The sequence below is a fragment of the Neovison vison genome, chromosome 6 (genome assembly GCF_020171115.1).
Source record: "Neovison vison isolate M4711 chromosome 6, ASM_NN_V1, whole genome shotgun sequence".
Lineage (NCBI taxonomy): Eukaryota > Metazoa > Chordata > Mammalia > Carnivora > Mustelidae > Neogale > Neogale vison.
This window is the reverse complement of record NC_058096.1, coordinates 213,901,139-213,924,813: the sequence shown is the minus strand read 5'-3', so window position 1 is coordinate 213,924,813 and position 23,675 is coordinate 213,901,139. Positions and strand designations below refer to the sequence as shown.

General features: G+C 51.4%; 2 protein-coding genes across 2 annotated transcripts in view; both read right to left on the bottom strand.

Moving 5' to 3' along the window:
- Positions 1–148: 148 nt before the first annotated feature.
- On the bottom strand, positions 149–17,129 carry SLC35E1 (solute carrier family 35 member E1). Its single transcript, XM_044253997.1, has 6 exons — positions 16,706–17,129; positions 16,267–16,337; positions 14,018–14,155; positions 12,636–12,761; positions 3,686–3,931; positions 149–3,232 (listed from the first exon to the last, which is right to left on the bottom strand). Exons 1-6 carry the CDS (start codon positions 17,127–17,129, stop codon positions 3,005–3,007), a joined length of 1,233 nt encoding a protein of 410 aa, XP_044109932.1. The 3' UTR covers positions 149–3,004.
- A 2,297-nt stretch (positions 17,130–19,426) lies between these two features.
- Positions 19,427–23,675, bottom strand: part of MED26 (mediator complex subunit 26) — a 51,541-nt gene continuing 47,292 nt past the window's right edge. The window contains exons 2-3 of the mRNA XM_044253996.1: positions 22,797–22,871; positions 19,427–22,172 (exon numbers count right to left, since the gene is read on the bottom strand). Of these exons, the coding sequence (XP_044109931.1) occupies positions 20,520–22,172; positions 22,797–22,871 (1,728 nt within the window). The 3' untranslated portion in view covers positions 19,427–20,519. The remainder of the gene's footprint in view (positions 22,173–22,796; positions 22,872–23,675) is intronic.

Here is a 23,675-nt window from a genome sequence, read left to right as displayed (position 1 = left end):
TTTGGGCTCAGGAAAAAATAAAAGGTTGCAGTCTGCTCTAATGTGAGAATCAAGTTGGTTTGCTCTTTGTCTCATGTTTTCTTGCTGGGCACACTGAAGACAAGGTCATTCAGAAAGACCCTCACTGACAAATTAAGACCAATGGTGATTCCCTGGTGACCACTGTTTATTTTTGGTAAATGCCATCAATGAATATACACACAGTATCATTCCCACAGAAGTCTATAGCATTTAAGTCTTAAAAATAGGTGACATTTGAAAAAAACAATTCACAATTTCAGTTCCTTGAATAATTTAATGTTCTGTCCCCTTAAGGCTGTGAGACCTTAACGTATCCAGGCCTGGTTATGTTCCAGTAGTAATAAAGGGCCTGCTCCATGACGTATGCCAAATACACAGCAAAATTCAGAAATCCCAAGTGCTTCTTCACTTCAACATACTTGGCTTCCCTCCTTTGAATAGGGGTTTGATTTTTCCCTATAACGAATGACTTAAAATAAGGTGCTTAAAAAGTCCACACCAAATCTTGAATAGTGAACAAACACTATTCAAAAATGCCCTCTGAGCCTGTTTTCCCCTTCTGTAAAATGAAGGAGTTGGGTTCGAGTTAGGGTCGCAGGCAGACCATACCATGGGTGGGTAGACTAATTTGCTACCACAAACCCCAGCCGAGAGGAGGGTGAGGGGAACAGAGCTGCAAAGGTGACTGTGGGAGTGGGGTTCAGGTCATGGGCCAGGGCCAAAGTGCCTGGAAAACTGGCCTTCAGGAGGTCAGTGTCAGCTCTGAACCTTCAAGTCTCAAAAGTATGTCTTTGTTTTTTGATATGATTTGGTCTAATATGATTGTCTCATTCATTCCAGTGTATGTACTTGCTGTAGATTTATGTACAGAATTAAATCCCCCATTTATTAATTTATAAACCGTAATAAAACCAGTCATTTCCCCTCACCAGCAGATCTTGCATTGGAAAAGGGAAAACAAATCAATATACAAATTTTAGCCAACATCAGGAATTTCATTAAAACTGAAAAGACGTGGAAGTTCATTTTGGAGTTCAATTATCTGTCCAAGGAAGCAGTTACTATAATCACAAAGACAACTACTATAATATCTTTGTGGTGCAAAATTATCCCCATTTGTTGCTCTTCCCCAGTGGGAAAAGTTCAGCTATGGACTAGTGCCCCTGGTGGAGGCAGTCAGCAAGCTCTTTCCCAAGTCCCCTTTGGGACTTCTCCTTCCCGTTTTACACAGCAGCTGTCTCAAAACTTGGGACCAGAGTAATTACAAAGCAAATGAACGGCACAGGGACCTGAAGCCAGTGGTGCATAAAATCAGGCCAGAAGGGGACCAGGGGACCTCTCCAGGAACAGCCCATCCATAAGCTGATGGAGTAACCAAACCAGGAGTCGATCATAGGCTATGATCCTTCCTCTGATGGGAAAACACCTCACTCACCAGGAGGTGAAGGGTGACCTACTGTCCCATCTTCTCGCTCCAAGTGCCTATTCAAGAGGTTGGGCACAGTGCTGAAGGAGGAAGGCAGACATCACCGGAGACCCCACCAGCCAAGCTACTGGTCCCCTCTGAGGGCAGGGTCCTTTCGTGAGGCTGGGGAAGTTGGAGACTCACCTGAACCTTGGCTCACGGGCTACCTGCTGGGGCCAGGTACTTTTCCTGATGAGATTTATCTAAACCCAAACCACAGCTCAGTGCTCACCCCTTCTCCCCTTCACCAGGACATGATTCAGATCCTACTGCAGACACCACCAGATCAGGTCATGGAACCCAAAGTGCTGTGGTCTTGTCTATTACACAAACTACTGAGATGATGTTCTCGATTCATTCCGCTTTCAGCAGCTGGGGCCATTAGAGAGGAGCCTGAAGACACTTCGTCGCTTCCTACTAATGCTGAAGGGTACCAAGACTGGCATCACCAGTAGGGAGCTTTTCTTGTTTTTAAACATTTAAGAACAAAAGGGTTTTCAATCCATAACCCAGTCCTCCCTCATACGTCCCCTGCCCCATACAGGGGACCAAGGCATAAATACAACTACAAAATATCCCCCCCAAAATGCAAGATCCTCGTGAAATTAACATCTCCCCACCAGATATCCTACTAAGTCTTCACACAAGTGAAGACTCATCAGAAAAGATAAAACAAGTGTTACAGAAATAGAGCTTGAAACACTGACATGATTTCTTAATGCTCCTTCTGACAGCCCCCCAGTCACTTCCTCCTCGCTGTCCCCAGAGAGGAGAGGTGCCCTGCTCTGGCAAGGGAAGCGAGAGAACAGGAGAATGCAGCTGCCCTCCCTCTGGGTCTGGACACACACCAGCTCTGACGGGCAGGTCAAAGAAGTAGGCTCCAAGAATTCAAGGCTAATTGCAGTTTTTCTCTTTGGGACATTCGCTGGTAACTACTGCAAATGGCCATGGGGTTGACCGGAAACTGGGTCCATCTTTGTTGTTGGAGATGCTTTTAGTAAACTCTGGTGCTCGTCTGCTCCACGCCTGCCTCAGCCCTTGACCTATCTGAGCAGGGGAATGAAAGCAGCTAATCTGTCTCTCTCAAGCACCACCCTCCAAGTCCCTTCCTTGACACCCAGGAAACCCTCTGGCCTGCTCGGAGGTCTGCATCCACAGCGATCCCACCTTTCCGGAGAGTTATCTGGAAATATCTGGAAAGCAGAATTAGACTCTCAAATATGTGACTTGGGGAGTAAGTCCACAAAGGTAAAAACTGGGCCAAGATCTCCATACCAACACAGCCCTCAGATGACAGACTCCAGGAAGAAAGGGCCTGAACACTGGAGCTTGAGGGCAGTGGTCCTTCCTGTGGGGCAGCATCCTGCTGCCCCTGGGGGCCTGGGAAGCCCCAGGGTCTGCTGATGGTTACGCACCGTCCCCTCAGCTGGGTTGTACATTCACTGGTTGTCAGAAGTTTCCGGTACTGCTAGGGAGTAGGGGAAGGAGTCACACAACAGTAGCGCCCTGTCGTCTAGACTACACGTCATAACGGTTCAAACTGTAGTTCGGGTAGCTCTGCCGGCTGTACTGGAAATGATCTGTTAAAACGTTGTTGCGGCCGTACTGATAGTCCCCGTGCTGGGGGAAGAGGATGCCATTGTGGGGCTTCTCCAGGGGGCTCCGATGGTGCTCCTTACTGCTCAGGTCCCCTGTGGTGACTGGGAGGAGGTGCTTCCGGGCTTGCTGATTGGCATCGTACTTGGTCTGCAAGGTCAAGAGAGCAGTGAGACGGCTGGCTCCTTCCCCGGCGCCCGCACACACGACAGAGGGCAACAATTCGTATCTGAGCAGCCCTTCAAGGCCCACTGAAGCAGTGACCCAGGCAGGCCCCAGGCATGGCCAGCCCTCCCTGTGAGCCACCCATGTCTGCACTCGACCCAATAGAGCCTTCATGAGACAGTGAAATCCCTGACAAAGCCTGCAAAGACCCAAGAGCCACGGCTGGAATGGGGTACAGACCTAGAATCATCTACATGGGAAAAGGAAGGCAGGCTGGGCCAGGTAGGGCCACACCAACACCATAAACCAGTCCGTGACAAAGCTGGAGTTGTGGCCCCAGCCTCTTAGCTCCTGCTGAGGTCCCTTTCTTCTCCCCCTCCCCGAATCTTGGTGCCTCCCTAGGCATCAAAGGAACACCCTCCCCCACCCCAGACTCACTTTGTTGTACAGAAAGACCCCCAGGATGGCTGTCATCATGCCCAGGACGTTGGTGCTGGTGACCGGGTTCTGCAGCATGATCAGGGACACCGTGATGACCATGATTCTCTTTGTGGCATTGGCGACAGAGTAGCTCAGAGGGCTGATGAGGTTGAGGATGCTGAAGGCGATGACATTCTGCGCGAAGTTACAGAAGCCGCTGACAGCCAGGAGCAGGAGTGTCCAGGGCCACTGGGACACATAGGTCTGTAGAGACGGGGAAGCAAGAACGGCACCTGGGTCACACATTGGCCCCAGGAGAGGTCGGGGAGGGGCGCAGAGGGGCTACCCGGGGTCAGTGTTGGCAGGGGGCAGATGCAGCGGTGTGGTGAGTCCTAGCAGGGGCGTGATCCCCACGATGACAATGATAATTAGCTTCATTCCTACTGAGGATCTGGGGGCTCCAAGAGGCCAAGGCAGGTGCCAAGGATAGAGGGCATCATGTGAACTGAAGCCTCCCTTGTCTCTGACAGTGAGGACTGGGCGCTCCGGGGTTAGCAGAGCGAGGTCTGCTTACTGGACACTGTCCTGGTCCAGTCGAGCTGCTAGAGCAAAATACCACAGGCTGGCTGGATGAGGGGTACTTACAAACAATAGCTGTTTCTCACAGTTCTGGAAGCTGGGGAGTCCAAGGTCAAGGAGACCCAGTGCCTGGTGTGGGCTTCCCCATTCATAGGTGGGGTCCACTCACAGTGCCCTCATGTGGAAGGGCAAGAGAGGTCACTGGGGTCTCCTTTTATAAGGACACAAATCCCATTTGATGAGAACTCTACCCTTCGGGCCTCCCAAAGGCCCCACCCCGGAATACCATCATCTTGGGAGAGAGAGTTTCACACAGAAATTTGGCAATGGTTGGGGGGCTGCACCAGACACAAACATTCAGACGGTAGCAGACATGATGCCTTCCACGGGATGGGGAGGCAGCCCCCCGGGGCAGTATGCAAAGAACCTAGTAACACAGGAGCCCCAGGCTAGGAGCCAGAAGCCCTGGGTCTGCCCTGTCACTGGGAGACCCCTCCCACCCACACCCAAGCCACTTGACCTTTCAGGTCACACTTCCTCTCTGCCATGGGAGAGGCTGTGAATATGCGTTAAAACAACCCCAACCCAAACGGGAGATTTTATCAAAACTCGAGTAACCGTGTGACCCACCAGAATAAAGCACTCCGATTAAGAGGGTCCAGAAGTTAAGAACTCACAACTAGCAGGCACCATGACCACAGAACCCCACTCCCTGCAGAGAGTCTGGGCTGAACAGGCAACAGTCAGGAGGGTGCTGCCCGGCCAGGTGGCAGGGATGCCCAGCACCGAACATTGTGGCCATCTCTCCACGGCTGGATACCAGAAGGCATGCGACACCACACCCGCGCCTCCCCACCTCCCAGTCCCACCACAGTACCCGTCCTGGGGAACCGAGAGGCTGCTTTAGGGCAGGGCTGCCAGGCCAGTGGAACGACCTCAGGAGACAGTACACCAGACGTGGACAGCTCCAGTGTCTGACCTAGGCTGAAGTGCTGGGACAATCCCCATGTCCCTGTGTCCTCTGAGAACAGAGAAGCCTCAAGACCCAGCGTGGCTCAGTGGAGGGAGCAAAGCCACAGCTGCTCGGTGACACCTGCATCCCAATTCCCAGGCTGCATCGGTAATGGCCAGATCCCTTCAGGAAGGTGGCACTTAGTGGCCCTGCCAGGATGGGAGCTGGAAGTCTTAGAATGGTGGCCTGATCCATCTCTGCCACCCTCTGAGCTGGAAGGATCATGAGGTCCTCTCAAAGGAGAGCAAGATACACTTAGGTAACCTGCTCAAGGCCACCCTGACTTTGGCCCCTCGTTGGGATAATGACCTCTGAAAGGCACATGAGCCCACCAGCTTCTGTGGTGAGCTGGCCTGTTCTCTCAGCGGTCTTTCCCTGAGGCAACTGATACGGACTTAGAAGCTATTTTTACAAGTGAGCCAGCTTGCATAGATACCATTCAGAAACGGAACCCAGCCAATCCAGCTTAAAAAAAAAAAACTGACTTGGAATAAAGTCAAGTGTTTCTTCCTCACAGCACACAGTTCCATGTGTTTTAACACATGCACTGATTCACGTAGCCAACACCACAATCGGAATTCAGAACAGCTCTGTCACCACCCCAAAACACTTTCCCAGGCTTCTTTGTATGAATCCGCTCCCCAAATCCAAGCAACTACTGATATGTTCTCCTGCACTCCAGGTCTGTCTTTTATTTTTCATTCTATTTTATTTGGAGCCCACCACGGAGCTTGAACTCACAAGACCTGAGCTGAGATCGGGTCAGACACCTGACCAACTAAGCTTGCGTCTGTCTTTTAGAGATTGGCCTACAAATGGCACGATACAGAATGGAAACTTCTCAGATAGGCTTCTTTCACTCGGCAATAATGCCTCTGCCATCTATCCAAGTTGTCGTAAGGAGTAACAGCTGATGCCTTTTTTTTTTTTTTTAACTGCCAAGTAACGTTCCATTGTATGAATGTACCGTGGTTGGGTTTTTTTGTTTTGTTTCCACTCACTTGTTGAAGGACACTTGGGTTGTCCGGCTTTGCGTCATCATGAGGTCATGAGTAGAACTGCTATGAACATTTGTGTCCAGGCTTTTGTGGGAGCCTAAGTTTCATTTTTCTAAAATTAACACCCAGAAGTGAGATTGCTGGGTCATATGGTAAGTGTTGAACTTCAGAAGAGACTCTGACAAGTTTTCTAGAGGGGCCGTACCATTTTGGATTTGCTTCAACAATATATAAGCATTCTAGCTGTGCTTTATTGAGCAACATATTGTTTTTTTGTTTTTACTGTAGCTGTTCTAACAGGTATGAAGTGGCCCACTTGCCCATTTATATGCCATCTGGGCAGTCTCAGTGGAGAAAAAGTCTGTTCAAGTCTTTTGCCCATTTTTAAGCAAGCTGTTGTCTTACTACCGAGTTTTGAGAGTTCTTTATATATTCGGAATGCAAGTCCTCCATCACTTGTAAACGTTTTCTCCCTGCTGGTAGCCTGTCTTTTCTTTCACTTAGCAGTGTCTTCACAGATTGAAAGTTTTAAACTTGGATGAAACTCCATTTACCAATTTTTTCTTTATGGACTCTGTTTTTGTTGTAATGTCTAAAAATGAGTTCCAAGTCATGAAGAGCTTTCTCCTGTTTGTTTTTAAGATTTTATTTATTTATTTGTCAGAGAGAGAGAAGCAGACTCCGCGCGCTGAGCAAGGAGCCCGGTGGGACTCGATCCCAAGAAACTGAGATGGTGACCTGAACCAAAGGCAGACGTCCAGCCAACTGAGCCACCCGCATGTCCCTCTCCTGTTTTTTTGTTTCCTAAAGGTTATAATTTTAGCTCTTTTTTAGGCTTTTTAAAAGTAGGTGCCACACCCAGCATGGAGCCCAGTGCAGGGCTTGAACTCACGACCCTGAGATCAAGGCCTGAGCTGAGATCCAGAGTCGGATGTTCAGCCTACTAAGTCACCCAGGTGCCCCTACCATTTTCACTCTTATATTTAAGTCTAGAATGCACTATAAGCTTTGTGTAACGTGTGAGGTCTTAAGTCAAGGCTCAGATTTTCGCATGTCGATGTCTAATTGTTCTGAGACCGTTTGTTAAAAGGACTTATCCTTTCCCCTTTGATTGCCTTTAAACCTGTCAAATATCAGTTATGGAGATTTGTGTGTGTTTAGTTGCACACAATTCTGCTCCACTGATTTCTGTGTGTGTGTTTAGTTGCACACAATTCTGCTCCACTGATTTCTGTGTCTCTCCCTTCACCAGTATCTATTCCTTTATCCTAAGTCTTACAATTAAGTAATGTGATTCCTCCAAGTTTATTCTTTCTGAGACATAGTTTGACCATTACAGTTCTTTTGCCTGTCTATGTAAATTTTCCAATAAGCTTTTCTATGTTAAAAAAAAAATTGTAGTATGTATCTATACACACACACACACACACACACACACACACAGAGGCATACCTTGGCGATATTGCAGGTTTGGTTCCAGACCACTGAAGTAAAGGAAATACTGCAATAAAGCAAGTGAATTTTTTTGTTTCTCAGTGCATATATGAGTTATGTTTACACTATACTATCGTCTATTAAATGCACAGTATCTTTATGTCTTAAAAATGTGCATGCCTTAATTAAATGTGCAAAACTTTATTACTCAAAAATGCTATCATCCGAGCTTTCAGCGAGTCAAAGATTTGCAAGAATTACTAAAACACAACACAGAGACACAAAGTGAGCATATGCTGTTGGAAAAATGGCACCAATTCATTTCTTTGATGCAGGGTTGGCAGAAACCTTCAATTTATTAAAAAAAAAAAATGTAGTATCTGTGAAGTCAGATAAAGCTAAGCCCAATAAAAAGTATGCCTGTATAGGGGTGCCTGGGTGGCTCACTGGGTTAAAGCCTCTGCCTTCAGCTCAGATCACTATCCCAGGGTCCTGGGATCGAGCCCCACATCAGGCTCTCTGCTCAGCGGGGAGCCTGCTTCCCTCCACCCCCCTCTCTGCCTGCCTCTCTGCCTACTTGTGATCTCTGTCTGTCAAATAAAATCTTCTAAAAAAAAAAAGTATGCCTATATAGAGTAACGTATCTCAATTTTTTTCATCACCTTTTCCAAGACAAAAAATTAAATTTAAGCAATTATTTATAATTAATGCTAAAGAATAAGGTTATGTTGGTTAGAGAAAATTTTATTTCTTCCTTTCAAATCTATTTCCTTTATTTCTTTTTCTTGTCCTATCGCACTGGCCAGGATGTCAAGTATGATATGGAATAGGCATTCTGAGAGTGAACATCCTGAACTTATTCCTGAATTTAGCAGTAAAGCCCCTGGTCATCATTATGATGTTAGCTGTAAATACCTTTGATCAGGCTGAAGGAGTTTCCTTCTATTTCTAGCTTATTGACTTTGTTTTCATGAACGATGTTGGACTTTATCAAATGCCTTTTCTGCATCAGTTGATATAAATATGTGATTTTTCTTTGTTAGACTGTTACGGACTACATTGATCTTCAAATATTGAATTAGCCTTGCATTTTTTTTTTAAGATTTTATTTATTTATTTAACAGACAGAGATCACAAGTAGGCAGAAAGGCAGGCAGAGAGAGAGAGGAGGAAGCAGGTTCCCTGCTGAGCAGAGTCCCTGGATTTAAAATCTTTTGAAAAGAAATTACTAGGCCTGGATGATTTCACTGGGAAACTCACCAAACACTTAAGGAAAAAAGAAATACCAATTCTATACAGTCTTTTCTAGGAAATGGAAAACTAGGGAACACTTTGGGCCGTACAACAAAACCGGTATTCCTGACGGTCAGTGAGCCAAAAATCATTAACAAAATACTGTTTTCAATAAAAAGATCTGTTTTCAAAGACTTTCTGGTGGTATGTGGCTCCACCCTGAGTGTGCACTACCCAGTGGTCAGTCTGGGATCGGGGCAGCAGTCTACCCCACAGTTCAGTTTCAAAGTCTTTGGTCTCCTCTTAGGATCAGATCCCTACATGTGCAGCCCAGGGGTAAGCCCAGGCCTGTACAATGTTTTCTGACATGGTTTCCCGACATCCTCCCTCTCCATGATTACCTCGGTACTTGCCACTTCCCAAAGTTCCCCTTTTCAGTCCTCTCATCAGAGAGCTGGGGCTTAACTCCCCGACTCTGCTGTGTCCTTCCTACCACCGCACCTCCACCTGGGACCAAGCAGTGGGCAGAGAAAATGAGAAAAACTCAGTGGGGACTGATCCCACTCTCTAACCATGGAGGGAGGTTGCCCTCACTCAGCATTGCAGGTGCTGTGGGGCCCTGCCACCACCACTGCCACCACCACTACCACCACCATGGGATTGCCAGGGGCTTGGGACACAAGAGAACCAAGAAACAACAATTACAGAAATCCCCAACAGGGCATTTCCCCTATTCTGAGCGTCAGGACTCCCCTTTCCCATTCCCTGATCCAGGAGGCGAGGTCTTCTGGCCCTGCCTCACCCAGTGCCCACTTCTACATTCGGGCGGCCTCAAGTCTAGGCTGGATATACAGGAGGCAAAAGAGGCAAACCGACTGCTGACTGAACACTGCTCTGCAATGTGATCTTCAACCCCAGCATATCCACTGCCTTTTACTTTCCAATTTTCAAACAGCTGCTTCACTCATCCTGTCCAAGTTTTAAAACCGGGCCACCTGCTCCAGAGTCTAGCGATCCCGTCTGGCTTCAGCCAGGCTGTCTGCAGGGGGGCTGCCTGTGTGCAGGACCCCCCACTGGAGCCTTTGATTCTTGGTAACGTGGCGCACCGTCCTCCAGGAGGTGCTCTCCTGTCTGATCCTTCCCCCTGCTGCTATGAAGCGCAGGACTGGGGCAGAGCTAAGTCACTCGGCATCTGTGTGGGAGACATGGGGCAGAGAGGAGGAGCCCAGAGAGGTGGGCCCCCTGCCTTCAGACTGTGGCAGCTCAAATCCTCCTGCTCCTAGGGCTACTGTTGGAGGGTTATGAGGGCCCCATGAAGGTACAAAGTATCTGTGGCCTCAAGAAACGAAACAGATTACTCAAATGTATTCCAAAGAAGGTCATCACTGGAAAAAACTAAAAAATGTCCTAAATACAAATGAAGTAAAGCGACCAGAGCAAAACCTCTAAGTATGTTTCTGTGTGCACATATCCATGTAAACACCAAGGAGCTGTAACTCAGGATGGAGTCGGAAAACTGCCACCAAAGCGATCAGCAAAGAATGAGAAAAGACCTAAATACAAACGTGTTAAGGGGGGGAGGGGAGGTTGCCCAGAACGGGTCTGAGCGAAAACCGCCAAGTGCTCTCTTCTATCTGAAAAGTTACTTTCTGTGTAGGAAGCAGAAAGGTAGGAATACATACAGATTTGCTTATACTTGCCAAAAGAAACACGGAAAGGGTAAACGAAGAGCATAAACATGACTGCCCATGGGGGAGGGACAAGAAAGGGGGGAGGTAATGGGAACTGAAGCCAGATTCTGAATAAACTTTCTCGTGCCATCTGGCTTTGGAAATATAAAGGCCTGACAAATCGGGTATGGAAAAGAAAAGCAATGCCTAAAAATGACAACAAATGGAATGAAAAGAACCCACCTGGGCAAGCTGGTGATAGAGACGCGTTGTGAAAACAATTATTTCCACTGCCCTTAGAACACAGTGTTCCAGGGGCGCCTGGGTGGCACAGTCAGGTAAGCATCAGACGGATGCTTCAACTCCGGTTATGAACTCAGGGTCCTGCGATCGAGCCCCGAGTCAGGCTCTGCCGCCCTCAGCGTGGAATCTGCCTCGGATTCTCCCTCTCCCTCTGCCCCTCCCCCTGCTTATGCCCTCTCTCTCTCACTCCAAATTTAAAAAAAAAAAACAAAAAAACACGGTATTCCAATTGTACATCTTTAATGGAACATGTCCTAAGGACAGAAAGAGCAGCAAAGAAACCTTAGGCTTCTCTCAGTATCCTACCTGTTGTCCCGTGGGAACTCTCACTCTGTGATTGTGTGTGTGTGTGTGTGTGGTAGAATCCCTACGGGAATAGTTGGGATAGGATAAAGAACAAATGTGGCAAGGAACCAAGAGTATCAGAAAAGATATAAATTTAAAAATCCCAGCAGCTGGAAGTCCTGTAATGTTAAACCAGCATTGGAATGCATTTGGTAGAACTCTCCCCCCTGCCCCAATGGGACTTTCCTAGCTGGTCACCGCAGAGACACGGAAGCACGGTCAGCCCCACAGCGGGAAGCATACACGGCAGCCGTGTCTCTGGACGGCACTCCTTATTACCAGCAACCTGGGCTCCCGAAGGAGTGGCTGACTGCAGGTCTGGGACAGGAGAGATGCGAGATAAGAAAGAACATCCCGCTGGCCCAAAAACCACCGAAGGCTGACCTGAGCTGGCGAAAGGACAGGGAGCCAATGGGAAGGACTCCATTCACCTGGACTTTGAATATGAAAAGAACAGGGCACACAACTGACACAGGAGTCCACAATGATACTGGGGGAAAAAAGAAAAAACAAACAAAAAACAAAAACAGAAGGACCTTCCTTCACTGTCCCACCCTGCCCCCAAACCAACCCCCCCTCCCCACAACTCACTGGTTAACGTCTGCAGTAAGCTATATCTCTCCTCTGAAAATTGGTAATTGAAAAAAAAAGAGAAGCACTGACTTTCATGTACTTCAAGGTAATACGTCTTGGTTGATGATGGAAAGTTCTCTGTTAACTTACAGATAATACGGACAGTAGGTTAAAACGGAGCCAGTCTCCTGGAGAGCCTGAAGCTAATGTGCATGCACGACACCTACAGGTATGCTAAGGATGAAAGACTAAAGTCGAGAACTCCCAGCAGGCCTCATTAAGCCCTGAGACACATTCCCTCCCCTCTCCGTAACTCAGGCTTGGAAAAACCACGCCTCTCCTCACTGTCCCCTGCCCGTGGGTTTCTAATGCACTGTCTGGAGGCTGGCCTGGCAGGTGGTGGGAAGATCCTCTTGCCCACACTCGGAGCGCTGTGGATCCCTTCACAGCAAACGGGAATACGGACAGAGGTCACGGAGAAAGGAAACCAGCAATCAAGTGCAGTTTTAACAAGTCCAAGTGAGACCTGAACAGACTGTCAGAACAGGAGAGTCGCCCGTGCAGGCATTTTTTTTAGTTCCTAATGCCACTGGCACAAATGCAGCAGCTGTCGACACCTGAGACCTAGCCTGCTGGAGGAGGAAACGCAAAGGAAGCCGACTTCCTCGACTGCATGAGCAATGAGTCATGACAAAGTGTTAAGAGGGCTGGCTGCCAGGGGCCCCAGATGTTCCAAAGTCAACAAGGTTTAACTCCCCGACAAAGCAACTAATCTGAAACCAATCAAGAAAAGGGTGTGTTCACCGTGCTGGCCAACTCACCAGGTCGCTGCTGACCAGGAAAGCTGAAAGGTCCACCAGGACCCACGTGGGGATCATAAAGAAGACAGCGTGGCAGCCCAAGATGTTCAGGAGCCGGAGATGGTGGATCCGAGAATCTCTCAATACCTAAAGAGAAAAAAAACCTTTTTAAAGGCTAAGTGCCAAGAAGGGCTTGTTAGCCAGGTCCCAAACATGGTGACTGTACCTTAGCCCTGACATCTGACCCTGACCACCAAACCTACAAATGCACCTGCAGTGAGACAAAAATACCCCAAACAAATAAGAAGGGCTGAGAAATGGAAAAAAACAAACAAACAAACAAACAAACAAACAAAAACAAAAACCCAGCAACATCCAGTTCTGGTGAAGCTGCAGTGAAACAGACACTCTGAAATCTTGCTGCTTTTTGTCTAAATTGGCATATAGCTGTTCCAGAATACAACCAGGCAAAGTGTATCAGGACCCAAAAGCATCTCATACACTCCAACCCAGGAACACTAAGCCTCCATAAGAAAATTAACTCGACAGACAGGAAAACGTTAGGCACAGAGATGTTTACTGTGTTACTTTTTTTTCTTTTCTTTCTTTTTTTTTTTTTTTTAAAGATTTCATTTATTTGAAAGAGTGAGAGAGAGAGAAAAGGAGCAGGGGGAAGGGCAGAGGCAGAGGGAGCAGCAGACTCCCTGCTGAGCAGCGAACCCAGATGTGGGGATCCATCCACCCCAGGACCCTGGGATCATGACCTGAGCCAAAGGCAGATGCTTCACTGACTGAGCCACCCAGGCGTCCCCCATTACTGCATTACGTATGACGAAGAGTTGGAAACAGCCTGCACTGCAGTCGGGAAACTGACTGCAGTGACTGTGGTGTCAGAAAAGAGTGTATTACAGGAGTTAGAGCAGTATTTTTTAATGATATGGGAGAATGTCATAAATAGTAAATATACAAAGTAAAATTCTGAAACGTATCTATAATATTACAACTCTAAACACTGTGCAGAAAAGTCCCCTAGCATTAATAGTAGTTCTCTTTAGGGGACACTTCTGTGACTACTCAGTGTGGGACCGCCCGGGGAAGGGGGCAGGTCTCTACTGATTACTCATCTCCCACACCCACTACAAAGCCTGACACGTAGTAGGTGCTCAGTAAGTTTTCTGATCTCGGGGGGGGGGGGGAAGGGGGCCCTTTATTTTTTCACACTGAGCATATGCTGATTTTATAACAGGAAACAAACTCTTGGAAAAAAAAAAATGAAACAAATACAAAACCAGCAGAAGGACACCAGGATTCTTTCCTTGTTCCAACACCACGGAGATCGCTACTGCCCACTCTCTCACCCGTGCCACTCCCCCAGTCATCAGACATTTCTCAGACACAAATACCTTTTTGGAGAAAATATTCTGAAGCGAGAAGCACAGTGTAGCAGCGAGGGCACTGATGAGCCCCCACATGTCGAAGGACAACTCGGTGACAGTGGCCAGCAGGACGCCGCTGATGATGGGGATGAGTGACAGGTACACCTGCAGGAGGGCAGGAGGGGCTGATGGCTGGAGCTGAGCCAGGCTGCCTGACACAGATGCCTGGAGCAGCATTAGCTGCTCTCCCCTCCCTCAGCAAAGGGATTCCACCTACCCCCAGTCAACAGTGTTCGCTGTGATAGTGGTGCTGGAGGTGCAGATGGGGCAGAGTCCCTGGGGCCGGGCTGTGTCACTCTGTGGCCCCACTTCCTACGTGGTCATTTCCACTAAGAGCCCCAGCTCAGGGCCACAAACAGGGGCCCTAACAGCTCTACCCGGCTGCTGCCACCAACACACCAAGGCCTAAAATCCCGCTCCTCAGAGAGGCTGGCCAGGTACCCTCCTAGTTTGGTCTCTTCCAACACGCAGTTACCCTTGGCTGGGACATTCCCTCTGTGCCTTCTCCCGCTAGAGACCGCCATCCCCCTCAGGTCTCAGTTCACAGACCAGGAGAACTTTCAGCTCCCCCGCAAGCCCCCATCAGGTCCCTGTGCTGGTGTTTTGGGGCAGTGTTCTCCACCCACTACAAGGGCCCGTCTGCTGGGCAGGTCCTCGTCACTGCTCTGTCCTAGCACCCATCACATAGCCCACGCCCAGTAAGTGCTGGCTGAATGAAGAGTTAGTGCCGGGACAGGAGCCTTTCAAGAAGATCCAAGCTTTCCAAGGCCAAGTGTATGCGATGGTCCCTAAGCTCGGGTGGCTAAATGGCTCCAAACTTCCAGAAAAATAGGATCCATTTTCGACACCTAGCTTTTCTGACTCCCCAGCTCACCCTCCTCCTACAAAGGACACTTTAAAGCACTGCAGACATTTTAGGAAGGGTTGGTGAGGCCTTCTCATCCCCACCTGGAGGAGAGAGCAAGGGCTCTGGACTGGGGGGGGGGGTTGCTCAATTCTAGCTCCCCCACTATGGGCTGTGGGCCTCAGGCACTTGACTCGCCCCTTTACGTCCCACCTCTTCAGCTAAGATCAAGAATGACAATTACCTGCCTTATCTGTCTCATAGGGTGGATCCACACATATTCTGTCTTTATCATTAGTCCTGGCCTAGGCCATTCCTCAGTCCTTCAGCACTGAGTCAGGGGCCGGCTCCATGCCCAAGCCGGGTACAATGTCCCATACATCTGGGAAACCTGATAAACACGATGTGATTATCGACTGACAAAGCTGCACACCTTCCAGGCAACTCCGACCCATGGAGACAAGTCACACCTGACATCACCCTGGAGGTGGGCTACAGAGCACACCCAGGTCTTTCAGAGAAAAAAAAGACAGGCTGAAACAAAAAATCAGCCAGGGGTGGCCCCATTTCCATAAGTCGATCCAGGGCACTGCCACTCTGGGTTACATAAAATACAGGATGCCAGAAACCAACCACGTAGAAAAGAAGCGCTCTGTCCAGCATGAAATGGATTCCAGCTGGGACAACAGGAGTCCCACTTCCACTTAAGGACACGGAGCAAGTCGGTCTCTGGCTGAAGCCACAGCTTCTCTCACCCCAAGGCAGGAAATACCCTGGCTTGGCATCTTGAACAGACTCTGGATTGTGCCCAAAGCATCTTCCTTATGCAGTCCTAGCCTCTGCGTGTTGCTTTCACTTCCACTCCCAGACACTCACAATTCCTGGTGGTTTTTATTTTGAAGACTTTGCTGGGTTTTGCCAAAATCAGACTGTTTTGACTGGCAATCTCACTTCTGACCCCAAAAGTCCCCAACCTGACCGCTGTCACTTGCAAAGAAGCAAAACCTTGTCAGAGTTCCAGCAAGGCGTCAGATGTTCTATCCCTGGTGCCCCTGGAGGGGCATGTGGTACCTGGCCAGGATAGGACCAAGTCACTGCCTACCAGCAACCACACGGAGGGAATCCAAACGTGGAGGAAAGCTGGACCTGAGAGGGACAGGAGCGTCCCCGAGACCACAAAGCAGAAGCAACTCAGGAACACACACCACTGCCTCCAAAGCGATTACAGAACATTAGGAGTAAAAGGCCACTAGATGCCTCTAAGCTGATTTCCTGATTTGAGAGGAAGCCAGGAGCCTGGACCACGTCACCAGCTGGGTACCAGCCAGGAAGCCCTTGAGGCCCCCACCTGCCCAGAACCCTTCTGGGTTACCTTGGTGCTCTGCTTCTCCTTCATGATGATCCTGGACAGGAGAACCACCCAGATGGGCATGGTGGCCTTGACTGCAAAGAGAGGCAAGGGGCTCTCAGGGAGACGCCCCAGTCCCAGAACCCACCCTGGTACCCTAATCCCAACTCCACTAGTGCGATGGGAGGGTTTGGCAGCCCCTTCCTTCCCTCTCAGCCCTTCTTCTGTGCGGCTTCCCCCCAACCCAACAGTTGTGATTCGCCCTGCTCAGCTCCCAGCTCTCTTCTCAGCCACTTCCCTCCCAAAACCCTTGTGCGATTCCCTCCCCTGCTACAAGCCTTGTTGGCCCCTAGCGCCTTCCTGACAGAAGTTGACTTCTCAGGCCGTCGCACTCCCATCCAAGCGCCGAAACCCCAGGTGGCACGTCCCGGCCACCGCACCCCAGGCCGGCCCCGGCACCCACCGGTGTGCGCGTAGGACACTGGCACCTTCCAGATGCTGACGTGCGCTGACACGGACGCGAAGTACTTGCCGAAGGCGAGTGGCAGCACGTAGCGCGGGTAGAAGCGCGGCGGCAGCAGCGGGCCGGGAGACGGATGCGGGCCGGGCCCGGGGCCCGAGACGGGCGGCGCGGGGGGCACGCGCCAGGCGCGCAGCAGCGGCGGGAGCCCCGCGCACAGCGCCAGGATGTGGCACAGCGACACGGTCACGGGGAACGGGAAGGCGCTCAGGATCACCTTGTTGACCACGTTACCACCCGCGCTCAGCGCGTACCACAGTAGGCACAGCGCCGCCACCCGCGCGCCCTCGCGCGCCCCGCCGCTGCCGCCCGCCGCCCCCGGGCTCCCCGCCCCCGCGCCCGCGCCCACTGCCGCCGCCGCCGCCATCCTGCCGTAGCAGCCACCTCTTCCCGCCCGTCCGACGGCCCGACGCCGGGCGGGGGCGGGGCCGGGTAGGGGCGGGAGCGCGGGCCAACGCCGATCCCCATTGGTCTCCGCTGCCTCGCGTCACCGCCTCGCGCCGGCGGACGCGCCCGGCACCACGTAGCGGACACAGGCCCCGCCCCTCTGGTGGGCTTCCGGCCGGGGCGGTGCCTATCGCGGAAGCGGAACTTGGGGGAGCGGACTCCATCCTAGCGGGGTTCTCAAGCGGTGGGTTGGCCCGGGGACCCTGGAGCGGTGGCTCGAACTGAATGGGCAGGAGTGCAAAGGCCCTGTCTCGTTGGCGTCCGTGAGCGGGCCATCTAGCTTGGGAGGCAAACCTCGATTCCCATGCTACATCGGCGCCCTCCAAACTGATTCCTGATGGGCGGGCGACGGCGGACACCCGAGAATAAAAGACCAAATCTTTCCGGAAAAGAAACCAAATTGTGAAAAGCTTTCCATAGGCTAATTTTTTTCTGCAAAAGCACGGGAGCGACTTCCATGGCGGGGCTCCAACAGAAGGGCTAGCCCGGAGCGCCCAGTCTCTGGGAGCTCGTCCTGGGAACCACTGCGACGTGTGCTGTGCGGTAGGTATGACCATCTCCATTTCACAGACGGAGGCCACTTGGCTTAGGTCGCCTGGCTAGTTCGAGATTCGTGCCCATGGTAGTCTACTCCCGCACTTGTCTCCAGGGCTCTTGCAGGTGGAAGAGGTGCCAGGCCGACTGCATACCCAAGGGCAGTCCGGATACAGCAGCCCCAGACCCCAGCGGAGGAAAACAAGATGGTTTTCAGTAAGATGGTTTTATACTAAAGGACTTTGATTTTTTTTTCCAAAAATCATGTACTGACAACTTTTGGGGTAGAAGGGGTGGGGTTAAGATGCCATTTTACAATGTCTTTACTTGGCAAATTAGAAACGGGCAACCCACTCACTTCCAAAATGTAAGAGAGAAATCTTAGCTTAACTGTGTGTTCTCAAAAACAGACAGTATCCTTATCCTGGGACTTACTGGATACTCAAGACAGAAGTGGTCCTGCAGGTGGGGGCAGGGATCAGGAAGATGATCGTAAGATGCCAACCTGTACCCTGATATCTTCCAGCTGTGCTTACGACCTTTTGTCACAGAATAAGTCACTTCCTGGGGACACCCACACAGCAGCAGGGCTGGCCCACATTTCAGGTACAGTGGACTTAGGAAATTAGTTACTCCATAGCACAAAGTATTCTACTGACATGCTCCACTCCCCACCTCCCTTTTTTGGTTTAAACTCTGATCCTTTAACTTATCCTCACAGCTCTGGGGTAAGCACTTTCATCTTCCAGAGAGATGTGTGTATAGGAGTGAAGTGATTATCTTAGAGCTGTACAGCACAGAGATGGCAGGTCCAAAATTCAACCTCAGCCTGTCCTCAAATCTGCTTCATCCCTGCCCTTATCTTAGGGTGGGTGTGTCTTGAACCAAGGCCATGTCAGAAATCCCTGCTGCTTCTGAAATTATGGTTTTTGGGTTGACTCAGTGTTCATGGACCCCATAGTTTGCCCTATGGAACTCTTGTCAGAGCAAGTATGAGCACAGATGCAGGGGGTGTCCAGGCAGAGGGAGAAGTAGGTGTGGGGCTTGATACCAGGACTCTGGGATCATGACCTGAGCTGAAGGTAGATGCGTACCCAACAGAGCCACCCAGGTGCCCCAGGATTGTCCCTCTTAAGGGGCAGCTGCTGCTTCATCTGTGACATGAGTAGGTACATCCAACATGACTTATTCTTGACTGAAAATTTTTGAAAACCAAAGCTTTAGCTTTTGGTTTCAGGGATGAGGGAGAAGGAAATACTATCATAGTCAAGGCAGAAAAGTTATTTTTAAAAAATAGCACCTGCCAGTTATTAAGGCAGCTCCAGACCTGCATGGGGAGCTAGCAGCCCAGGGCCAGAGCCAAGGGGTGCCCTGCCAGACATGGCTCTGGGCCATGCCCTGTCCAAGCTAGATACTTTGTGGGGGTAAAACAAGGTTACTGAGACGTAGGACATGGAACCTCTTTAGAGGGCTTCTCTCTCTGGAGCAGGTGATCCCAGAGGTGGGAGAGGCAACAGGGCCCTGAATGAGTGAAAGGCAGGTGGAGGTCAGTTTTCATGCAGAACATTAATAGGCGGGCTTGGCCACTTTGCCCTGCCTATCTCGCTGCAGTCTGGCAATGGAGCCCAAACCTTGGACGCAAAAGGCTGTAAAGGATCAAATTAGTAACGATTCTGAGACTGGTTTGTGCAAATGGTTTTTTTTTTTATTTCCACATTTATATCACAAGGTGTCCACTTACTGGACCAAATAGCAAAGTTGCTCCCTTCTGCGTCCTGACAACACAGAAGTCTAGGTACTGTACATTCACTAAGGCTCCTTGTTTTTGCAAATCGCGTTTATGACAAATAACCATAAGGCAAACGAATCTAAAGGAATGGTTATGAGTGTTTCCAGCGTACAGACAGGTCTCCTCTTGCCCAACAATACAGCTTACACACCAGTAGCACCCGCGGTTACTTTTGTGTTTTTTGGGAGGGGACTCTAGAAAGGTGACATTTTCAAGATATGCGCAGGAACGGGAAAGAAACGAAAAAGGGACAAAGAGGAAAATTATTTGGCTGGTGGTCAGATGGAAGAGGGGAATAAAATAAACTCCTAGAAAACTTAGATTTTTGCAGCATATTTTTCAAAACTGGGTTTTTAACCGAAACCAGATGAAAATGTGTGGATGCCCACGGAGTGTAGGCCATACTGGCTGGCCGGCTGGCCCACCTGCTGTCAGCCGCTCGCTGCAGCGGACAAGCTTCTGGCGTCCGGACTGAAGGACTGGCCAAGCGGGGTGCAAATAGGGGCCACGGTGTACGTACCCCCACTGCCTGAGACACTCAGGGCCAAGTTTAAAAAGGGAAAATGCAAATAGATGAGATGCGTGCTTCGGTTGCTGTGTTTAAAGGGAACCTCTCCCCCAGGTTTTCTGTGCCTGCCTGCAACTGACGTCCCAGCTCACGGGTGCTGGGAGGTGTCCGCACCTCTTCCGGGGTGGGGAACTAACGCTTTTTATAGCTGGTTTGCTATAGAGTTCTGAACTCACTTTGCCGGCCTTCCTTCCACACGGTCCTTCCTTTGCAATTTTGTTAGTAAACTGGTAGCAGCATTTCACAAAAGAAGGAGAATTTTGAGGGAAGAGCGCGGAGAGACCTCGAGACTCCTGCCCCCTCCCTCCCGCCCCGGGCCGGACTCCCCAGATTCCCAACCACCGGAGGCAGCCACGCCCCGCTGCCCGCCTGCCATGCTAACTGCGAGGTGGGAATGCACTTAGAGGCCGACAGGCTGGTCAGTCCAAGCAGACATAAGGCAGAATGTTCAACCGCCCGTCGTCGCCGTGCGGGTCGAGCGATATGCACTGCGTCCAGTCATACCAGTTACCCTGTGTGTCCTGACACCCGTTCACCCCAGGCCACTGGTGGGCCTGGATTCTGTCCAGATCGTCCTGCGTGACCTCGCGGTTCAGCCCTGGGAGGTCCGTGGGCGCGCTGTGAGGCACCAGCACATGCGGCTTCCGGGCCCCCCGCCGGGTGCTCTCCTCCTGCTTCAGGTACTCAGACATGAAGTGGTGAGCCCCTGGGGTCTGCGCTCCTGACGACGAGAGCAGGCTGCTCTGCCGGCTCAGGTAGGACTGGATGATCTCATTGCGCGACAGCTCCTTCCAGTTCGTCTGTTCAAAAGGGCTCTGGACGCTGGCCTTGGCCTCAGGTTTGTCCAGCTCTGTCCTGGGCTGCTCTGTGTGCACAGGGCTGTCTGCCCGCACTGGCTCTTTCTGGGTCAGAGGTTTGATCTGTCTGGTCATGGGGTCAAAGGTGAGCTTCCGCTCTTTTAACCGGACAGGCTTGACACCCGCCTCAGCCACCTGCCCATCCAAGTTCACTGTGTAGTCACGAGGCCGGTACCTCTTCTTCTTTTTGCTGTCCGAGCCACCAGATGAGGCAGCATCGCTGTCCGCCTTAGAAGAGTCTGGGGAAAAGCCTGCCCGGGGAAGGTGGGGCTCGGAGGGAGGCAGCCCCACCTTGCAACCCTGCCCTGACAGCCGCTGGTGGCCCTCAGGCTGCTCCAGCCAGCGCACCGGGCTCTCTGCACTGGACAGCAGCTCGAGCCGCCTCACGGGTGGTGTGGACGGCTGGGCCAGTGGAAGTGGTGATGGCACCTGTGTGGCATCAAGCGCCTGGGGCCGTGGAGAGGGGCTGGGCATGGAGCCCTTGGGCGTGTACGGGCTCCGCTGCCGGGCAAAGGAGCCCTCGTGCCGTGAGTTCCGGGGACTGAAAGAGCAGCGAAGCGGCCCCTTGGGGTGAGGGGGACCTGGAGTCTCATCCACCTGGTCCATCTGCTGCAGCACCCCAGCCTTTGTCTGCAAGCAGGGGCCAGGGGGCTTGCCCAGACCTGGGGAGCTGGTGTGCGGCCGCACGGCATTGACGGGGATCTTGCCGCTGTGCTTGTCGCTCTCGCCGTGCTCCAGGCGGCTGCCCTCGGGGCCCGCGTGCCCGCTGCCGTCCAGGGTGCCTGGGAAGCTCTCAGGGCTCCCGCCGATCCCGTTGGTGGGGAGGGGGGATGAGTTGGGTACCAGAGAGTCATGGCTGGCTTTGGAGACCTTGGGAGGTGGCCCGGGGTGGCCAAGGTCACGCTGATCTCCCCGGCGCTTGCGGCTGCCCAGCCTGTCCAGCCGCTGTCCAGGTAGCCTCTGGATGTCGTTGCGGTTCTTCAGGTCATGGATGCTCTTGGGAGTGCCGGCCACCCCCACCTCTGGCCGGCAGTTGTGAGCACCCCCGTTGGCAGAGCCGGTGCCGCCCGCCAGCCCCCGCAGCGCCGCCTCATTCTGGTGGACAGGCTCAATGAGCTTCTGCCAGCTCCGCAGCAGCTTCTTGGCCCGCTTGGCGAGCTCCTCGTTCTTCGTTTTCTTGCGGACGTCGTTGATGAGCTTCCCAAGTCGAGTTTCCTACAACCAGAGAGAGACAATGACATGCTTTGGGACAAGAAGTCCCCCATGGAAAGGGAGCTGAGGACCCTGGGCCTCTGGATTAATCCCACTGCCCCTTAAGCCCCAGAGTTCCTAGATAACAAAACCCATGGGGAGTTGGGGTCCTTTGTGACCTCTAACTTCTCAAATCTAGTCCTCAAACTTCAGAGTCCCAGGGCCACAGGCGGCATCTTCAGAAGCACCATCCCAAAGGCTCCTGGCAACCTAGAGGCTGTGGATCATCAAGGCCAGTGCAAGGACACTCTGCCAGGGAAGGTCTTTGGGTGAAAGCACACTATGGCAAAGACAATGACAGACGGGAGGGCCTGAGCCAGCATCGCTCACTGGAGCACCCCCAACTCCTGTCCCCTCCAGCCAGGCATGCCTCCCAACCCAGGACTAAAACCACCCAATTCCTGCAATGCCCATGGGAAGATGCCCCAGTCTAGGCCAGGAGGGTACGTACACCCCTCCCTCAGCACTACTAAATCCTCACCTGGGCAGTGAAAGCAAAGGCTCCAAGGAACCCAGAAGGACTTGGGTTGGGGAAGCCCAGGCCCTGCCTACCCTTCTCTTCCCAATGTTGGGTCTGGGGACACTCACCTCCAGTGCCTCTTTGGTAATGGGGTATTTCTCCAGGCTGGAGATGACTTCCAGCACCGCCACCATGTTCCGGATCTAGGAAACAAGAGCCACTTGTCAGGTCTCTGCTCTTCTCCCCGTGCCAGCTGCTCAGGCCTCTCCCTCCCCAAGAGCCAGCGGAGTCGCCACACCCAAGCTCTTACCCCATGCCATCTCCTACCCGCTCCTGAAGCCGACAAGGCACCCAGTGCCCACCCTCCCATCCGCTGCCTCTAGTGCACGGGGTGCAGTGGGCTACGAGCCTGTCCATGGCCATGCCCACCGGCCCAAGTGGTGGTCACACGGCTGAGATCCATGACATTTGTGATAAGTTCTGCTCCTGAGCTGGCAGAGGTGTTCTACTCTAGCATCATGGGGGCAAGGTGCCAAACGATTTATCCAATAAAACACATGGAGCTTAAAAATCAGTAAAGGCGCATCTCCTGTTGTTGCTCTTAGCTCCACTACACTTCATAGATACTGTGTTTGCTACAATCCAAGGTCTGTGGCAGCCCTGCATTTGAGTGAGTCTGGTGATGCCACTTTTCCAACAGCTTTTGCTCACCCTGTGTCCATCTCTGTGTCACATTTTTATAGTTCTCATAATATTTCTGATTTTTTTACTATTATATCTGTTACGGTGATCTGTGATCAGTGATTCTTGCTGTTACGACTGTGATTGTTTTCTTTTGGATGCCAAAAACTGCATCCAAAGAAGATGGCAGACTTCGCTGGCACTCTGTGTGTGTGTTCTGACTGCTCCACTGTGGAGCCACTCCACAGTGGCTCCAGCCACTCCTCTCTCTCTCTTCTTCTTGGCCTCCCTGTTCCCTGAGACACAACAGTGGTGAAAATCAGCCA

What these genes read in the sequence shown, in the direction of transcription:
- SLC35E1 (XM_044253997.1), bottom strand. Translation starts at nt 17,129, where the DNA reads ATGGCGGCGGCGGCGGCAGTGGGCGCGGGCGCGGGGGCGGGGAGCCCG. An exon ending in TCCTGGTCAGCAGCGACCTG is followed by an intron (nt 3,932 to 12,635) that starts GTGAGTTGGCCA and finishes CCGTCTCTACAG; the next exon opens with ACCTATGTGTCCCAGTGGCC. An exon ending in GGGTCTTTCTGTACAACAAA is followed by an intron (nt 3,233 to 3,685) that starts GTGAGTCTGGGG and finishes TTGACCTTGCAG; the next exon opens with ACCAAGTACGATGCCAATCA.